The 19,833-nt window shown below is 41.1% G+C and overlaps 1 protein-coding gene across 2 annotated transcripts in view; it reads right to left on the reverse strand.

Annotated features, from left to right (window-relative positions):
* The window catches only part of IRSp53 (Insulin receptor substrate 53 kDa), a 96,112-nt gene that overhangs the window by 8,748 nt on the left and 67,531 nt on the right, over positions 1 to 19,833 (reverse strand). For both annotated transcript variants that reach the window (XM_066728655.1, XM_066728654.1), the window contains exons 5-9: positions 9,110 to 9,171; positions 1,976 to 2,047; positions 1,688 to 1,891; positions 1,197 to 1,388; positions 808 to 1,039 (exon numbers count right to left, since the gene is read on the reverse strand). In XM_066728655.1, coding sequence (XP_066584752.1) covers positions 808 to 1,039; positions 1,197 to 1,388; positions 1,688 to 1,891; positions 1,976 to 2,047; positions 9,110 to 9,171 — 762 coding nt within the window. The remainder of the gene's footprint in view (positions 1 to 807; positions 1,040 to 1,196; positions 1,389 to 1,687; positions 1,892 to 1,975; positions 2,048 to 9,109; positions 9,172 to 19,833) is intronic.

Below are 19,833 nucleotides of genomic sequence, written 5' to 3' on the forward strand. Positions count from 1 at the left end.
TCTAATTTGATATTTAAATTCTTTCTTAAATGTCAAATAACTCCGAAGGGTGATTAAATATCATTGTTAATTTTAGAAATAGTCAGTGTACCTTCGCGAAGAAATACAGAGTTTAAATGTACCTATAAAGACAAAGATTATCAGGTTTCCATCTAGACACTTGGAATCGCAGGTATGAAGTGGAAAATGGTGAATTCTAGGATAGCCTCAGAGCAAACAACAATGATACTCGATATTCACTTCATCGTTTGCTATTCCCCAACTATTTTCCGAGCACTCTTGCGACGACCTGCCTCGTTCGTTCATTATATCTACACTCGTACAAACCGTTCGGTAAATGTGTGCTCTCGTTTGAATACAAAAAAATACCTCGTCCGCACCGAGCTTTTGCGCTGTCTGCCCCAAGTGGCATTTTCAATTCAAAATCGAAATGTTAAAAGCACAGCAAGCCCCTGATATTTGATCGTAAACATAGCGTAAAAAACGACATAAAAACACTAATTTCCATTCAAATTTTTGTTCGTTATAAGCTAGCTCGTCTGTTTAAAACAATAAATGTTTTAATGCAGGAAAAAGTGTCGAGAATAAGTTTCTTGGTGACGGTATAAAGAGTGCATTAGCATTTTTATTGTCTTTGTAAATATTCAGTGGCTTGAAAATTAGTAGCACCGGACAAGACAATGAATTACAAATTTGCGCAGTCCATACAAAAGCTATAACCACACATACATGCTGACGTCTTGCATTATATATAACTTTAGCTAGATTGTAGAAAAGGGATAACGAGTTACAGGAGCTAGGAATTACCTGGTCCTAGAGACAGAGTCGAAGCGTGCAAATTGGCCTCCGATCGAGCTCTCGATAGAACTGGAGGAAGATGCGATGGCTGATGATGGATGGAAGAGTTTAGATTAGCATGGGACGGGCCCAAACGTAGTTCAAGGCAGGAGCTGTCCATACTTCTGGTCTTTCTCAGTTGGGAGCTCATTGTCAGCTCGGATCCTCCATTTTCCTCATCCTCCGGCCAGAAGGAAACTTGCTGCAAGTGGGATTAATCCGTAAATACTTAATGTCCCAAAATTGTCCCGATTAATTATTAAAACGGATGAAGCATCGAACAGACTGGAGCGTTGATCGAACAAAAGCTGCCGCAGATTGAATCGCACAAAACAGGAGAAAGAATAATCCGAGCTTACTCTTAGTCGGGAAGCAAACATATCTTCAACAGATTGCGGCAAATATTCCCTGGTAGCGGCCACCTCGCGCCATTTATCAACCGACGGATGAAGAGCAGCTAACGCAACTTCATGAAAGCTCGCATAATGTTTAGCCAGCGAACATTGCCGCTCAAGAACGAATCCGTATCTTCTTCTCTCCTGAGTCATAGCCTGCAAGAAGAAAAAAACAACTCATTGAACTCGCTTTCTCAAAACTTATGGTATAATTCCTCGTCTCGGAAGTAATTTCTCTGCAGGAATATTGCTGAGAAGTAAATAAATTGACGGTACGTGTTAAAATTGTGCGAACCGATCTTGTTAATTCTACGTCGGTATACATGCGGGAGGAAAAGTTGATATGCGAGTTTTAAAGTAGTTTTAGAATGGAAGATATAAGCTGTCAGGGAATTTTGTAAAATCTTAGCTGCTTTAAGTGGGAAAGGTGGTAGAAACTCGCGTTAGAAACTTACATTCTTCAAGCTCTGTTCACAAAAGGCGTCTAGCTTAGACTTTTCCTCCTCGAGAATCTGCATGTTCTTCAGCTCCTTGTCCATCGGTAGTCCACTTTTGCTGGCGCCCCTCGACTTTTTTCTCTGCTTCTTCATCGTTGCCGCTGCCTTGCTGTAAGTCTCGGATCTTGTCTTGTGCTGCTGCAGAAACTTTTTCTGCTCGCTCTGAAAAGTTTCGTATTATTCATTAACCGGAAGCTGAAGATCCGACAAAACTAATATCAGCGAGAAGCACTCGGAGAAATTTACCTGTACGACCTTGGTATCTTTCTCCAGATTCGTTTCCAAGGGAACTAGCAGATCCACGTAGAACGCCTTTAGCTGAAAAAAGAAAAACATCATTCAGCCGGAAACTCAATTAAAAGAGTAAAATCCACTAATGCATCTTAATTGGGAATCCATTGGGCGTACGTAAGTCAGCTAATGAGATGCTTTAATATTTCTCTACTTTCCCTCTCTTTCTCGCTCTTATGCATATTTCGTTTTAATAAATTATTTAAATGTGAAATTTCGTTTACACGCCGTGCTTTTTTTCTCTTCAAGAATCGTCGTAGGAATTTTATTTAAACTATTATACAGTTTTCGCATGCAACAACTACTTTGTTATTATAGTTGCATGGTAATGATGCAACTTTTGATACGCTATATAGAAAAAAGCATTAAACGTGTAATATGGAGTAAAGTCTTCAAATCGTCTTTCTTTCGAGCCATAAAGGGAAGCGCTGATCAAACGATTCTTTGCCTTTTGCATTCTTTATAAGTATTGGCTACAAGTACTATTCTATGGAGTAAAATGAATTTAATCGCTGAATCTTTTAGGTGTCAAACTTAAAAAACCAATTACAGAGTAATTTGATCTTTTGCGCTGTGTAAAACAAAGAGTAATTTTTCTTGCTTTTTTGCTGGAAGGGCAAATCGAGTTGAAATATTACTTTAAAATTTAGTTAGCCATTGCGCATACAAATTAAATAATGGAGGAAAATAATTTTCAAATGTTTTACATCGTTTTCTATGTGTTAAAAGCGCCTATTTTAATGCTATAAACCTACACGTTACGCTTGAAAAAGAATTTCTGAAAGGATATTAAACGTGTTTTCTCTTTCCCTTTCGCTAATCGACGAATATTGAAAACGTCGTAAAAGCGCGTATAATTTTTAATTATCCACGTCTCCAAACGACAGCATGGGCACAAAAAAATATTGGAGATAGAAAGCGTACCATTTCATTTGAAGAAATGTATAGTTAAGATTACTTCGTACGACTAATAATGTGGTCAGTATAATTTTCTGTCGATGGAATTGCCAGTAATTTTCTATCTCCTGTATTTTATGACTGTCTTTGACTTTTTCCACTGAAAAGAAACAAGTGCCTAAAACTACATATATCTCTTGGTTAGTAACCGTAGCTGCGGCAAATGAGAAAAAGAAACACACCGCATCCCTGTATTACGTTTATATTTCTATTTTCCGACGGAGGATGTCGCAGATGAATAAGACTTTCTTCCTTAAATCAGTTTTAATAAATAATTCACGCTCTCTCCGATAGAGCGCTCCATCCAGCATTCACAGCTCTATATATTATTCCACGGAATACTAACTTAAACAGTAGCACGAGACGATAAACAATTTAATAAAAAAAATGTGGGAATTTAGCAGGAGCCGTTGGCGCGTCTGTTAGGGCTCTTTCCTTCCCTCTACTGGCTAACTTACTTCCGCCAGTTGCTGGCTAGCAAGTTCATCGCTTCCTTTCTGATCCCGGTGTGCTTTTTAAGGGCGTGGAAAGCGAGCTGCAAGAGCTCACGAAGTCATAGAGCTTTCGAGCCTGCCAGGCCAAGCTCTGACTCACTTTCTCCTTTTATTCACCTCCCACCCCCCCCCCCCCTTATTCTTTTCTCTCTTCAACTACATCCTCGGCCTCTCCATTTCGCTGTATATACCTTTCCTCCTCAGCCCTTTCATCTCTTTCACTCCACGCGTATTTCGACCTGTATCCTTTTCATTCTTTCACTGCCATAACTTTCATTTTCCTCCTCTTTCTCTCTCCTCTCCCACTCCTCCTCATTTTTTTTACCTTCTATACACGGCTTCCTCGTTTTCACTCCCCCCTCGAGCCTTTCTCTCGCGATCCCTCTGCAAATTTGAACTAGTTGCAGACGAGTGCACCCCGCAGTTCTCTCTGACGATCTCCCCCTGCACGACTGTCGGCTCGCTTTCATCCGTTTGTCCGACTCTTCGAGCTTACGAATCTCTCGCACATCACGGTTTGCGTCTGCTGCCAGGGCCACTAGCATTTGCACTCCTCTCAATACGTCTGCCTCCTCTCGCTCTACACACTCCATCTACTTTCTTTTCGCTTCGCTATACTCATGCAACCCCGCAACGTTCTTCCTGCAAATTCTCTAAATACTGCTGAATAAACGAGTCTCGATTAATTAGTTAATCGACTCCTTAGCTCGCTTACCGTTTCACCTCCAGGTGGCAAAAGTATCCTAATGATAGAGGCGATTAACGTTTTTCCTACGCTCCTCTCACGCTCGCGGGATAGTTTAAACATTTTTTGTGTCGAGCGTTCAAGGATCCTGGAATGGATGCAAACGAGAGTTAAATCTTCCCTTAGCTATCCCGTTGAAGAAAATAAAATAATACGCCTGTTCGCGGTTAGAGAAAAGCAGTCTCGCCAACATTTTTAATTGGATTATCGCGCAACTCGACGAGAAAATTCCAGATCCAGCGTTTGCAAAGGGAAAAAGAGCCCGATTGGCTTCCTTCCAAGCGCGAGCTTATCTCCGGCGAGAGAAAGAAAGAGGGAGGATGGAAAAAATTCCAGTGCATCATAGTGCTTACACAGCGAAAAAATATGGATCTTCTGTTAATTTATAGATGCACTTCGCGCAGCGTATCTCATAGGAGAGTGCAATAAAATAAATATACACTTGGCACGAGTATAGCGATAAACGAAAGAATACCCACGTATATCCATTATAGGATTATCTTAATATTCCTTCGCATCGTTCTCCTCCCATATCATTGTTTACCAAATTTATTCGTTTCTGCGTGCTTTCTTCTCCTCTGCCTCGATAGACTAATAAACCCATGGCTCGTAAACGACTCGTTTCATTAACGAGCATATATCCAAGTTCAAATAAATACGACCATGAATATCCCTGCGAGGGAGATCGAGTCACTTTGATAGTATGGCACAACTTCTATACTAGCTGTACAACCTCATCGACCTTTCACGAGTTCTCGATCGTTCATCGTGACCCATTCGATTTTCCTGTAATCTGTTTGACAGAGACTTTCCTCCCACTTTTTCTCAATTCCCCTTTTCTAAGACAAACAAATCCCAAGAGGAATCTCAAATCCGACATAATGCCCCTTCGCGTTAAAACGTCCGTGAGAAAGAAATCTATTTGATAAGATTGAGATATCTTGTAATAGGAATCAACAGTTTTTGATTAAAAGAAGAGACGGGGGATAGGATAGAGACGAGCAGATCGGGCTCGGGTTGTTTCCCTTTCGAAAGTTTGCCTTGCCTCTTTGCAGTCCCTGGAGATAAACAGAACTATCCTGAACAACTAGTCTCCAAGTATCCCACTTTTACGAGTCTATAAAAGCCTTCGTCACCACTTCTCAAACCGATCTCCCGCCAGCAGTGCCCTTCAACTATAACAAAGCTTTTATTCGCACTTGTCGAAGGATTCGGTAGAATCTCTCCGGTTGCCATCGAAGGATATCGTCCTTAAATCGACATCCACCTAAACAAAATAGCTAATCGATAAGGTTTTTAGTTGTAGAGCTGCGCTCGCGAGAAGATATGGGCGAAGGGAGGGGGAGGTTTATAGAGGACAGAAATTTCCTCGTAATTTGGTTTTTTCACGAACGATTTGATCGATGTAGCACTACTACAAGTATAGGCATGATGGATGCGGAAAGTTGAGAGAATGGAAGGTACCCAGGGGTGCTCTTCCGGGAATTGTATAGTGACGCGCATGGTCTTCTTATAACGCTACGAGCCAGTAGTAAACGTGTATCGGTCGCTCTCCAGTCGTTTTAGCAGACCAATGAACCGGAATTTACCGCGGGCATATAAACAGACAGGGATCTCGGAAATATCCAGCCATTTCGCACATTTTTATTCCAATAACGCCACTCTAATCATTCTCATCTTCGACTAAATAAATCCACGTCGAGACGTACCTACGTACACTCTATACACTATACGTCGTATATACTCTTCAGCGTTTCATCCGATAGGCATACACTGTAGCATTACTGCTACTGCTGCATATAGCAGAGGAGCCGTAAAAAACACAGATACGATACGGGGGCTAGGCAGCTTTTAAATCCCCTTTCGTTTATTTGGCTGAGAGAACGGTGAAATATTAATCCGTTTCAGGGAAGCGGAAAGGTATTCGGGATGTTGGCAATCGCAGTTTTCAAATCCGAGCTTCATCAGTGATTGATGTCGCATGCTGGAATATTCGATGTAGACAGAAATCTGATTCGCGCGACTCTCCCAATGGACTTGCAGCGTGTCAGCGTGGTAACCACATATCGATGCATTTCTGCTCATTCTTTTTCACGGCTTACCACTGCCAGAAAGCAAATCGATGCTATCGATATAGCACGGCGAATCGCGTGTCACGCCGACCATACCTCAAAAAGTCCTCGCAATCCCTGAAGAAATAGACGCTTCGCGACCGAGTATCCGAATTTCAGGCAGCCACCTTGTGTATATATCTATATGTACATGTGAGAGGCAGAGAGAGATTTTTTCAAACCCTCCCCCCTTCCCCATTTCTTCTCACGATATACCTATATAGATATATACATGCTCTCTCGTCGACCCTCTTCACTCTTCAAATTTCCACCACGAGGAAAAATGCGATAATGCGCCTCCTGCTTTCCAGCTATTACCTTACCAAATTGAATTAGCTCAGCAGGAGAGGAGGAAGAGATCGGCATCGTTCATCTTGTCGAGATTCGAGTAGTGCTCCGCCTATCTAGCTCGCTGGCAAGAAGAAGAATATCCAGCGTTTATGACAAATGACAAATCTGATCTTTCTGACCAATCTCCTACTAGAAGTTTCAAGCACTTCCAGTAAACCAAGTGGAGGGCAGTGATAAGAAAATTCCAGCTGGAAATTTTGCCAAAAATTACACCAGTCCAGTGAAACGACGTATGAGAGGTTTTATAAACGTGTAATAAGTAGTAAAAGCAAGATATGAACTGTGACGTCATGGTCACGCGAGTAGATGAGGTACCGAGTGTACTTTACGCGTCATTATATACCGCAATCTTTTAAAATTCCTCGTATATATACCCACGTCCTCTTGCCTGAATTTTGTAATTTTATTCGCAGCCCTTCTCGCAAGGTTCCTTATTGATTTTCAATGATAATTCAAATAAAATCATTCGATCTTGCCAAAAGCTATAGGAACTGAAATTAGGATGATTCATCGATTCTACGGAACGGCCTTGATATTCTTCCGCAGGATCAATTTTGGCAAGAGAGCTCGGCTGGGGCTGGGAGAGAAAAGGGCAACAGCTTCGCGAAACCCGACGATGTCTGGCATGATCTGTGAAAATAGAAGGATTCGAAGAAGGCACAAGGGAAAAAGATAAGGCACACGTATGTCAAGGGGCTATGAGTTCTTGCGCATCGATGCTCCTGTGGGATACACGGGTCAAAAGCAGGAAGAAACCTCCAGTCAGTCTGACTTTTATTATGTCCATTCACTTTGCAGCCTCTCGCTCAATATATTTCTCCAGTAGTGAAAAAATCCTGCACTCTTCCTGCTCAAAGTTATATTTCTTAACACACCGGTAAATTTTTAATCACACTAGGACGAGAAGTCGATTCCTTAAAACCTTGTTGACTTTGAACCTGAAGTTTGTGCCTAATGTGCAATAGTTGATGTTGAATGTTCAAACTCAGTACGTTGTCATAAATATAAGATACGCGATGACTGCGAAAACTGCTAACAAGTACCATTCGAGGGAAGTTATAGAGATAAACAAAGGAAACTGAGAATAAAAGTTGATATGGGAATGAGTGAAAAAGCATAAAAAGTAACGTCGGCTTAGGAAAGTATAACGAGTACAAATCGGTATAGTCTCGCGACATTTACCAGTAACGATCAAACGGAGGAATCGTACTACTTTTTCCCCCTTATTGCGTTTCAAACAAAGAGCGCTGCGATGCCCCAATGTTCCCTCTACTAGCCATAACCTGCCGCCATTACCGCTCGGATCGTTTCTCACTCGTTTCGAAAGCAATGTCGTTGTGAGCTAGCTTATAAACTATAACGTACCGGGGATCAAATAGTCTCTCTATATAAGACTTTAATGGTCCCGTGCAAGCCTTCAACCAAACGACCAGTTGTATCTCTTATTTATCGTCAACCTTTCCAAAATCTATCGACTTCATTCTCCGCTTCTACATCTATATACCAAATCACTCTACTTTATTATTATTAAATCTCAATTTACGAGAGCAAACGTGATTCAACCATCCATTAATAACGCCTCAATTATGGCTTCTATCATCGTCTCATTCGTGATTTGCTTATGTCAAGAGTAGCATAAATTCTCGTAGATTTAATTTCGTGTTTGATATGAATTTATTTAAATAATTTTAGCAAATAATTGTAATGTAGCGTGACCACTTGTTTATGATGGTTTAGTGAAACGTAACGAAAAAATTTATGCATATTTCCGCGAGTCACTCGTTTCGAAATATTTAATTACGGTCCACCCGCAGAATGATTTAGGAACAAACGGAGCTCATCTAGCATGATGAACGTGGTTATTATATATTTTGTATACGGGTGTGCAACACAGCGTCAAAATTTAGTGGCTGCGTTCACACTCATCATTCGTACGCAACGTTTTGGTCATTATTGTTGCAAGAGACTCATTCGATTTTGCATTTTTCTTTCATAAACGTAAAGCGTAAATGGCTTCATATCGTATGCTCTCAGTCCTCTAAATATATGCGAAAGAAATTTCTAGCGTCTGCTCAGTACGTGGTCTAATATAAATCTATACAAGGTGAGACATTTAACACGCGACGTCCTAGAACGTATAGAAATATATATAAATGTAAGATAATTTTATAACGTTAATAAGTATAAGAAATGTCAAATTTTTAGCGTAGAAACTTTCTGTTGTTTCTCCTTATTTGCATTCAAAAGAGATCTTGCATAAAAATTGATAACTCGTTGAATTAAACAAATGCTAGAATTTTTTATACGTTTTAACTCTTTAGAACGTTACAAGTGTCTCACCCTATGTACAATAGATAGAAACCATCCGTGAAGTATATTTTGCACAAAGCATTAAGTATACAGTGAACAATCGAGACTGCAAAATACTCACGATATTCATTTCTTGTTCCTGGATCTCCTTGTAAACTTCGACGATTCTCATCAGGGCGAATCCTGCAACAGAAAATAATTTCAAGATATTCAGTATATTATCTTCGACGAAGATTTTTCCCTACTGAATCAGAATTTAGTAATATAGAGAAGGGTGCGGAAAGTTTCATTCTGAATTATTCAAATGTGGATGACTCGAGTGATACTTTAATCCGGAAAGGTTGAAAGATCGCGGGAGCTTAAAACTGAAATCGCCAAACGCTTTTCCACCGACTTCCCATTGAAAGCCACGAAAGCTCCGTCGGGTGACAAAAAACAAACGGACTCGCTTGATCGTAAAGTTCCGAGCTTGCACGAAACTTTTCGACCTGCTTCATCAAACTTTCGCTCCGTTTCCTGTCTCCTACCCACTCACTCCCTCACTCACATTTTTACAGGGAAAAGTATTTCTCCATCGTATAATGCATCCTGCAACCTCATATCCGGCACCTTGACATTTCTTCTACACGAGAATAAACCAGATGAAACCCTACCAAAAAATACCCTTCCACGAACTTTTCACTCTAAACCTATAATCATCAGTGGCAAACTTTTTCCAAAGCCCTAAATATTTTATCATGTGGACCAGAGAGTTTGGAAATAAATGGAAGTGAGAGAAGCTTTCATACTGAAACTGTAATGGTGCTTCTTTTCCGTTCATTCGCGTCAAACAATGGAATACGAGAATCATACGTGGAAATAAATATTTAATTCCTATATATACCGTGCAATATTTGCGGATCGCACAGTGATTAATGATTCCCATAACGTTGAGCGAAAGATTGAACTAGCCAGTCTTTGGCATATTTTCTCAGAATCACATAATATGCAGTATCATACATCTCTGGCCATCTCTTCGTCATGCAAACAGAACACGTTCGAACCATTTTTCTAACGTGAATGCTTTTTGCATGCTAGCTAAAATATCGTCGACTGTCTGAGAGAAATATGAATCCTATAAAAAAAAACTCTCTTCATTTCCTTTGAGTAAGAAAGTTGCAGATTTTCAGTGGTATCGAGAAATTTGCCATGGGAGAAGGAAAACGTACTGGAGGAATGAAATATATAAGATTTAGGCCAAGAGATAAGGGATGACGGATGTGTGAACAAATTGTGGCGGACGAATGAAACAAAGAGAGAGAGAGAGAAGGGGTGGAGGGGGGATGGAACACTTTAAAGCTGTCCCTGTTGTGTCGCAGGCTAGAATAATCCTTCGCTGCAAAGCTCTTGACGCTATATCCTCCCGGTGCTGAGTGTGAGAGTGGCTTCGACATTCCCTGTACGCGTATCCACATTTGTCCAGCACGCGCGGGGGTGTGTAACGTGGCGTAGCGATGCTTATAGGGCTTTATCCCCCTCCCTATGGATATGTGGTTTCGGGGATTGGGTTAATGCCGGTTGCAGAAGGTTTAACGCGCTGCGTAAACAGCAACAACGGATCTATGGTACTCGTACGACTTACAGTTCACGAAAAGCTTCGTGTCGTGCCAAGCTTTTGACCGTTAGGAAAAGCACGCCCGAGAACACTTTCGGATCCAACAACTAACTTGTATCTCATTGGCTTGCGCATTTCGGTCCGAGCCTCAAGTGGATTTACCAAGTACTTTAACCGTATCATAACTCACCAACCTGTGGAAAGCTACTCGGGAATTACGATAATTCTGTAAGTAGCTTGCCTTGTGTGAAATTCTCTTCGAGCGAAGCCACGAAGAAGAGAATTTACACGTGAAATAATATTACCACAATCGCGTATACGCGTGATAAGAAATTATTCGCTGTATACTATATATATCTCCATCTTTCCCGTTAAAGTTTGTCTATAAAACTATATACGTGATGTCTTACGAAAGTTTTCTCGCTTTGACGGGTCGATGTTTTTGGATGGAAGGTAGGTTGATTGGGGACAGGTACGTTGTTAAATTAGCATGTATAAAAGCTTCAAGATGTGCTCATCCGGAAAGTACTTGAAAGTTTTCCTGCCAAACTCCTTGGGAGAGCACGAAGCGCGCCGCAGACCGCAGGACGTGACTCGTCCAGGGGAAAAAAGGGACAGAAAACGAAATTTTAAAAGGCCATAAAGTCAAGTAGCGTGGACGACTATAAAGAAAAGAGTCTAGCTGAATAGTTGATGCCTTGGGACCGTCCAAGTCCCACCAACGACATCGGGCTACTCGAATATTTCGCTGAACGACCGTGTCCACCGGAACTGTACGGAACTTTAGCTGCCTTTTATACATCCCTCGTTCAATATACCAAGCTAACCTGCATTCAAAGTAGCAGAGGATTTTTCTTCCACTTGACTCAACGGGTTACCCCGAAATAAAAGAAAATCAAATAACCTTTCTTTCTCCATTACCTTCGAGCAGTCCTTTAATTTTCGTACACCGAATACGCTAGCTTAACCCTTTAATTGTAATAAATATATTTAACGACGTATATATAGAAACAATAATAATATATATCGCTGTACAGTCTTATATGGCTATAAACAGCAATAACTCGAAGCTTGTACCGTTTCTACGAAAGCTTGCACACGATTTAGAGGTCTCTCTCGCGAAGAAAAGTATTTTACAGCTTACAGAGTTAGCTGGGTGAAATTCTCGTGAAACGCTGATAAGAAGTAAAAAAAAACATAGCAGAAAGGAAGAGAGATAGGAAGAAGCGTGGAGAGTGGAAAACTCGGGTGAATGGTTGATATTCCGATAACATTCATGTTTTTCTTAAGGACATCCGACTATCGTTGAATATCCCAGATAAACGCTCACATCTATCACGTACTTGTAACAGGCTCTCAGTCCCCGTACCATATACCCTCGCGGACTCATCTCTCTCTTTGAATCACCTAGCTGCTGTCCCCTGGATGGACACGTGTGGTTTCCCTGTCACGGAAAACCCCGGCAGAATTAAAGTGACCAAAGAAAAAAACACAGAGCAGGATTTTCAGTGGTTCGAAGCTCTCTGCTTTAAAGCATAAAACAAACCTTCCGTGTATCCTGGGTGTTTCAATATTGGCTGCTTTCGTTCGCTCGGCTCGATACGAAATTGTCTATTCTGTTTGTCTCATTGTTGCCAATCGTTCGTTATCTCCCTGTCTACCTAGCCAAGGTTAACATTCTGCAACCCTCGGATCTCTAGTCTCGACACACACATATATAGCACTACAAGCTCCGGGCCTATTTGGCTCCGGAAGACGTCATTCATTTGCCCGCTTAATTATCTTAACGAATCCACTTTTGTGCAAAAAGGACGAGCCGCGCGTCTCCGATTCAATTAAATTTCATCCCCCCACCGCACCACTTTGTATCTCCAATTATCGCAGTTTCTGAATTTACACATCGAGGCCGGTGTGTCCGATAGATGAATTCGCGCTTAATTTTAATTAAATTCGGCATTAAATTCACGATTTAATTGTTAAACCAGAGGGGCGCGAGTATTTGATTATAAGAGTGCGCGATCGATAACACTGATGCGTATATGTAACATTTATTATAATCGAGTAGAGAGAAGGTCGAACGATTACTTATAATCTGCAGTCGCACAAGTACGGGACTTTAGAGAAATGTATGGCTCGGTAATATTGTATCTTGGTACTACTTTTTCAGCGCAGAAAAGTATAGCCGTGTGAAACGAACCAAGCCATCGCCAACGTGACCATATAACATGCTTAGGGCTTCAGAAAAGATATATCAGCGGTAAATTTCAGCTATGCGGAACTCGGTAATAATTTTTACCCTGTCACGATCTATAACTACGAAATGCTATGTAGCATTATCCTGAAAAATGACTAGAGGCTTCTTGAAGGATCCGTCGGTAAATTTTGGAGAAAGCCATAGAGCTTTATTGCTATACAGGCCCTATGCAGTTTGACGCACGAATCAAAGATTGTATTATAATAACCTGTTTATTCGTGAGATCGTATATATATATTCCGCGTTATAACCCATTAGCGAGATTCAGCTTGCAAGTTCTTATAGAGAGATTCGTAATTATACGTGAAAGGGATTGTCCTTGTTACCTTCTCTTGTCTCGGAAATTAACTATCATAGTTTCGTACTCGACAGTCGCTATTGATCAGATTCTCGCGGTTGCCTGATACCCCTCCTATTTAGAGCTGTACTATGCAATTAACGCAGGAAATATTATTCCCATTTCTCATTACAGACCAAGCTACACTTCCTATAGCAATATAGTTGCCTTTATTTGAACGGATACACGACTCTCGTTAACGAACAGCAATTGTAAACTGATAGACATTTGCTCACTGTGATTATAGTCTTATTATCGCAGCCATTTAAAATTCTAATTTGCCTTTTGAAGAGACGAAAAGAGAGGAGAGCCCCAGAGCTTAATTAAATGTATGATGAATATTTCAGTATCTGGTGGTAGTATATGTCGATCCAGAGTACACTTCTTCCTATCTTTGACTCAGTTACTATCTGGTGTTAATTAATATCGAGAAGCTCTAGTACAAGAGGAAAGATAAATAAATTTCAATCAAAGTCTTCTGTTTGCTATGTTGCGAAATCAGAGACTTGCGGACTAGAAGTAACCAGAGCATCTCGTAAATACGAAATGGAAACGAGGAAATTTAATTAATGAGGAACCCACGAAGAGTTCTTCGCGAAGAACGACTTTTCCACTAAGAATCGCCTCGCTAGTTATATTTCAAGCCTCGATAACACGCGAATCGTTGAATATTTTAAGGCGTCGAGTCTTCCTCGTGAGTCTTGAATGAATAAAAAGAAGGAAAAAAGGGGGAGGCAATATTGAGCATGGTAAATGTTCGCAGGCGGCGTAATAACCGCGGGCGGGGAGCCAGAAAATCTATTTACGTGCCGGTAAATAGAAACCCACTAATCCTGGAGTCATTAATATGAAGCATTCGGTAGGCATGATGGGCAAAACGATCCTTCTCCAGAACCGCATGTGATTCTCGCTTATAGCGCTGTAAGCTCTCTTAGTTTAACCTTCAATTCAAAAGGACTTCTGTGTGCATGGATAGGGAGAGCAAAATGGAAAGGAGAGGATCGGGCCTCGAGTGTTAAATGACCAAAGTTACAGCTGCGAAAGGGGGAGAAATATAATTATTCACATCTGTCTCAACGCGATCTACGATTTAAATACGCCACACTAATTACCATAAATTTATGGCTCTGCTCAATAACGAATCTCGATATTTTCACAAGTGGCCCGGAGTCTGTTATAACTTTCTTTTAATTAATTATTTCGCTACACTGCTCAAGTGGATAAGTATAATTTACGGTAGTATTAAATTATATCAAGTTATAATCGCCTCGCATAATTTCCAGCAAAATATTGGCCTTGCGAAGAGATCAACGAGATTTCCAAAAAAAAAAAAGAAAAAAAAGAGAAAGTTATTCAGAATTTAAGGAGTTGAGTCTCTATACTATATATATATATATATAGTTTCTGGAGTTTTAGGCGTAAAAATTAATGGAATTGAAAGATGAACTATCGGAAGGAAGCGAGGTAGGTTCGTGGGTATTGAGAGAAGCGAGTGGAGGATCCGGAGGAGCGGAAGTTGAGTTTGCAATGGGTGGAGGATAGTTTTCCGCATCTGTGCGCACGAAGCCATCGGAGCCGAAGAAGGATCCTGCCAGCTAGAAGGGTTAGGATGGATAGCGAGTAGGGAGGGGTGTGTAGGCATGGAAGGGTGCCCGGAAATCGATGGGTGGAGTAAAACAACAATCGTACGAGTTATCGCCGCCGGCTAGTCTGCCTACTTGCCCTACCAGCAAGAACCCTAAGACAAACAATTTTCAGCCAGCTCGCCCATCTCGAACTAATTAACGTGAGATCCTCGTTTCTACCCGTGAAACGCTCAACAATTTTGCGGATAAAAAGGCACCTAGTGAATTACTAGCCTCGATCGTGTGCTACGAGCTTCCACCGACTTTCAAACAAAACGAGAAAAAAGAACGTAGACTTAACCACGGCTAATTATTGTGCTTTACCGACTCCTTTCTATAGAGAGAGAGAGAGAGAGAGAGAGCTCGAAAAGCTGTAAGATCTTGGGGATTCGAAGTGTAAAACATATTTATTTACCCTTAATTCTTCGCTTCCAGCGACGGGTCGGTAGAAATACCTCGTGAAAACGACGTAAAACGTCCCTTGGACGATATACGGTGGAAGCTGTGAATTTCACGCCGCAGTCAGCTGACACGTTGTTTCAGGTAGGCGACAACGAGTCTAGTTTTACTATAAAGTAAGATGATGTAAGCAATAACGATGAAATGCTACCCGGTTTTCCGTTGTTTTGAGGTGCCTCCGGCGCGTACCAGCAGGGTGTAATGCGATACGCCTCGCGACGAGTCGCCGTCATCCTAAATCAAAGCAAAGTTATACCCACCACAGACACTCTCCAAAAGTGTCTCTCGTGTAGCTATCTTAGCGGATGAAGACTGCTCGAGCGCAGAACCCAAGCAATTCGTTATGACAAATTCTATCAGCTTTGGAATAATGTACCTACATCCGGTATAGAAAAGAGAGAGGAAAAAAATGAAAACTAGCATGAAGGATTTTCACAGTGGAAAATGTAGAATGGTGAGAACGAAATGAGGTAAACCTATGGTGAAGAATGGCACACGGAAAATTCAGATTTTGGTGAATGGAAGGTGGAATATATATAGAGTTATATATATAAGCGAGAAAAGTGGAAAAAGAAGCATGGAGGAAAAATAGAGTCAGAAATATGGAGATAAATTTACTATAAGCAGGAAGTTTAATAAAGATGGAATAGGAAAAACGAGATAATTTGTTTGGAGGGGTGAAATAGGGTGAGCTAGGGGGAAAGAGAGGGGGGGGGGAATCTAGATTCCCCCAGCTTTCTCATTCTCGCTGGGTGGTTCCATGCGTATCGGCTCATTTGAAATGGAAATTCGAGCAAAGATTCCTTCGTTGCTGTTTCGTATCTCTTGCAGGTTTCTCGGTTTCGCGCAATGTTGCTTTGCCCTTTTGTTTCATAACTCGTGCCGACACGTCTCGCTCTACCGGCACCACCTTAGCTTTCGTCTATTCTGCCAGCCCCTTTTAGATTTCACTTATTAGCACGCAGCAGTTACCCCAAAGTATATAGCTTCGTCGCTTTAATTGTATTGCAAACTTTGCAAGACAAGTGAAACTTAAGAGAGAGAGAGAGGGAGAAAAAAAAATACTGATTCTATAGGAGGAAATCCTTGAATGGCTGTGAATTATTTTGCCCCTGAAGAAGTATAAAGTAAAAGAGGCTGCTGGCCCTCTCTCCTCGGAGTTTCTATTAAAAATAAATTTGAAGAAAAATAATTAATTACGAGGTTTCGTTAAGAAAAAGGATGCTCGTTACCGCGAGCGATTGCTTTTAAGGGCCATTAGAAGTCGATACTTTTGGAGAGGGTGCGGAATTGGGTGAGGTTACTTAAATCACCTTTCAAGGGCCGCTCGGAAGTGACTTTACCCAATCCAGGTGCATCCAGTTTCAATCCACGAACGAATAAGGAAACGAGCAGAATAGCTATTGACGTTTACCCCCTGCATGCAGGCATTAGCTTCTTTACACGATTACGGATACACCCCTGCTCCGTTGGTACTCTATTTAATTGAATCTACAGAGTCAGCTATTTTTAAAACCTTCTTATCGCTATCTTGCATCATTTTCCTATCTATACTCGCATTGGCCAACAGTTATATCACGTGACCTGATTTCCGTGACACAGTACCTATATATACGTATATTTATATAATCGAATACTCCATTAAGGGCAGCCGTATACAATCGAGAAGTTAGGAAGATTTGATTATACGGCACCTTGGCAAAAGTTGTTTATTTTGCAAGACCTATAAAGCTCTCGCTTTTCTTGTTTAAGTATCACTTAAATTTACAATCAACGTAAAGAGCGATTCGGTGTAAGCTTTTACATTGCTGGAACTGTGCTTTAAGCGAGAATATAAGCCGAACATTTATCCATTCTTCCCGCCTCCGCTGTTCCGCAACTTCAGGGCTTAATTGAAATCCTCTTCGTAACAGTGGCTGCTGGAGTGGGTAGCACTGGTTGGCGAATCGTTGTCTTAGGGTAAATGCAGGCTATTTAATAAACGTATTTACAACTATCATATATCGTTGAGTGGAGTAAACTATCCTAATGCCTCTCATTTTTCCTCCATCATTTTACTTCGATCCAGACATTCTCTTACAATATCGATTTCTATATCCTCCAGAAGCTAGCAATGTACTACAATTATTATATATAGCGTATCTATAAATAAAACGACTCTTTGATCAATTTTCTTTAACATCGATACTTTTATAATCGTCTCAGTTGGCCAGAATTTCGGGTTGGTTATAGTTCAGATAGATTTTCGCAGAATGCTCGAATCCTGGAATCTCGTTGATCGAGCATGAAAGTGCGAAAGCGTGTTTATCCAATATCCAGAATAGCCAAAAGACTCAAAAGAGGCTTGTTACGTAAACCGATGCTTTCTTCGAAAGTTCTCGTCGCGTAGAGAAAACCAAACAGTGCACTTAGGCAGGATATTCTGAAAGATAGATCGGTCCCCTTCCATTTACGTCTACGTTACGCAAACAACAATTGCTAATATTAACATTGGCGAATCTCTGCTAAAACTTATAGTATACTTTTGTCACGCAGCTTTCCGCGGGATGAACAATGTTGAGGGCTTGCAGGATAATAGCTGTTTCGAAATCGCATTAGGATCCTCGGTGTATTTTGAGCAGAGGGAACTGCATGAACCGCCAATAGAGCTGGCGTTGAGGAAAGCTCTGTAAATTCCGGAGAGTCGGCGAGAAAGATTTTGGGATTGCGAGAGAGTAATGGGTCGCGACACGATGCAGAACGACGGGGCGCGAGGTGGATTCGTAGGATAAACGCAAGATAGAGCTGTCAAGAAGAGGGATGAAGCTCGCGCGTGCCACCTCTTGCATCACGTTTCGTTATTTTACCTCGCCTATGCGGACTTTCCTCCTCGACTCGTTCGTGCATTCATCTTGAAACTTGCAAAAACTCCCATACACCCTGCTGGCCGCCCCCCCAATGTTTATTATACCAGTTAAACTTTTTCCATCAAGCTTCCCAAGGCACCAGAGCTATAGGACCACTTAGTATACATATATGTGTGTGTGCGTGCATGTATATACGAAGCACGGTCCACGTTAATTCTTTCATGGCAAATATAATCGGTGTAAGAATTTAATTAGCTGCATTGCATGACTTTTAATTAGTTGGAAGTCGGCAGTGGTGAATTTTAAGGACGCATATATCAGCGAGCAGAAACCGCAATCGTCGGAATTTAATTTATCACAATAAGAAGTAGTCAAACTATGCAAACTGTTTCTCCTCGGTACTCTGTGCGTAAGGTAGATAAGTATAGGAGTATTTCGAGGCTGCCAAGTGAAAACACGTGCAAAGATGGTGGTCGAATAGCTGCACGTAGCGGCACACACGCCGATACAAGTGGATATTATTCGGAACGGCCGCCATTCCAGGCACGCAAAAACGTATAAAACGAAATAAAATAAAGTGTAAGCGAGCTTTGCTCCTGGGAGTGCGATTCTACTTTAGATTAAATTCCGAACCTGCACCCCGCCAGCCGCCCCTACGTCGACCATCTCCACGCGGCCCCCAGTGCATCCTCAACGTCCTTTTTCCTGTATCTCGTTTCGAAAACTAAGCTTTTCTGCCCCTCGAGACCATCCACCCTTCTTCTTGCAAAAAAAATACATTTTCGCCGAAGATACGAGCCAACATAATTAATATATAATTCTTTGTTCTTCTTTACACTCGCATAAGCTCATTTTCTCTCCCCCCCTCCAACCCTCTCTCTCTCTCTCTCTCTCTCTCTCTCTCTTAATATCCAAGGAAAGCCTTTGCAGTTTCCAAACCATGGCCAATCATCGACTATAGCCATATAAACATATATACCTATGGGAATAATATAATTCTATATTCCTGATGATATATTTTAACGAAAGGCGTTAATGAAAACGAAATAGATATTTGAGTACAAATTAAAAAGTATACGTGTGATATATTTTCCATGGAAAAGAATATAATGTTACGTTAAAGGAAATACCAGCTGTTATCTTTCAGCTTTCATTCGTTATTTTCTCGAATGATTAAATTTCAGCATACGCCTATGTACTATTTTTCTTCAATTCCTCTAGCTTATATCAGTGCCATCGACAATCAGTTGAAAAGGTTTCGAGGAAAAATATGATATTATTGCAAATACTAAACGATTTTTCTTCTTCAAATGTTTATACGGAGAGAAAAATAAGCTAGATGCTCTGTTTGCTTGCACCGTTCTTGTGGGAGATGCAAAATAGACTTCTGTTTTCTCAGTCACTCTTCATCAGGGAGTGAGGCGAGCTGTTCCTTGTATTATATAGGATATAATAAATATAAGCGTGAAGGAAAAATATGTTATACCGAGAATGAAAAGCATGCGACCTGAAAGCGTCGCACAGCGCGACATACACCAGGATGCATAATTAATCCGGAATAAATTCTTGTTATCGCATTTTTTTTTAACAAAAGCTCCTTTGATCCTTGCACGTCTCTGCGCGTTTAGGGCCTCGCTTCAAGGCACGATAACGCGTGTGCTCGCAAATACAGAGCACTCTCTGTATATTTGGGGATGAATGGTACACAGTCAATGCACATTCGAGTTCAC

Source organism: Prorops nasuta, unplaced genomic scaffold, assembly GCF_024137725.1.
Source record: "Prorops nasuta isolate Cenicafe-Biocafe unplaced genomic scaffold, Cenicafe_Pnas_1.2 PNAS00006, whole genome shotgun sequence".
Taxonomy (NCBI): domain Eukaryota; kingdom Metazoa; phylum Arthropoda; class Insecta; order Hymenoptera; family Bethylidae; genus Prorops; species Prorops nasuta.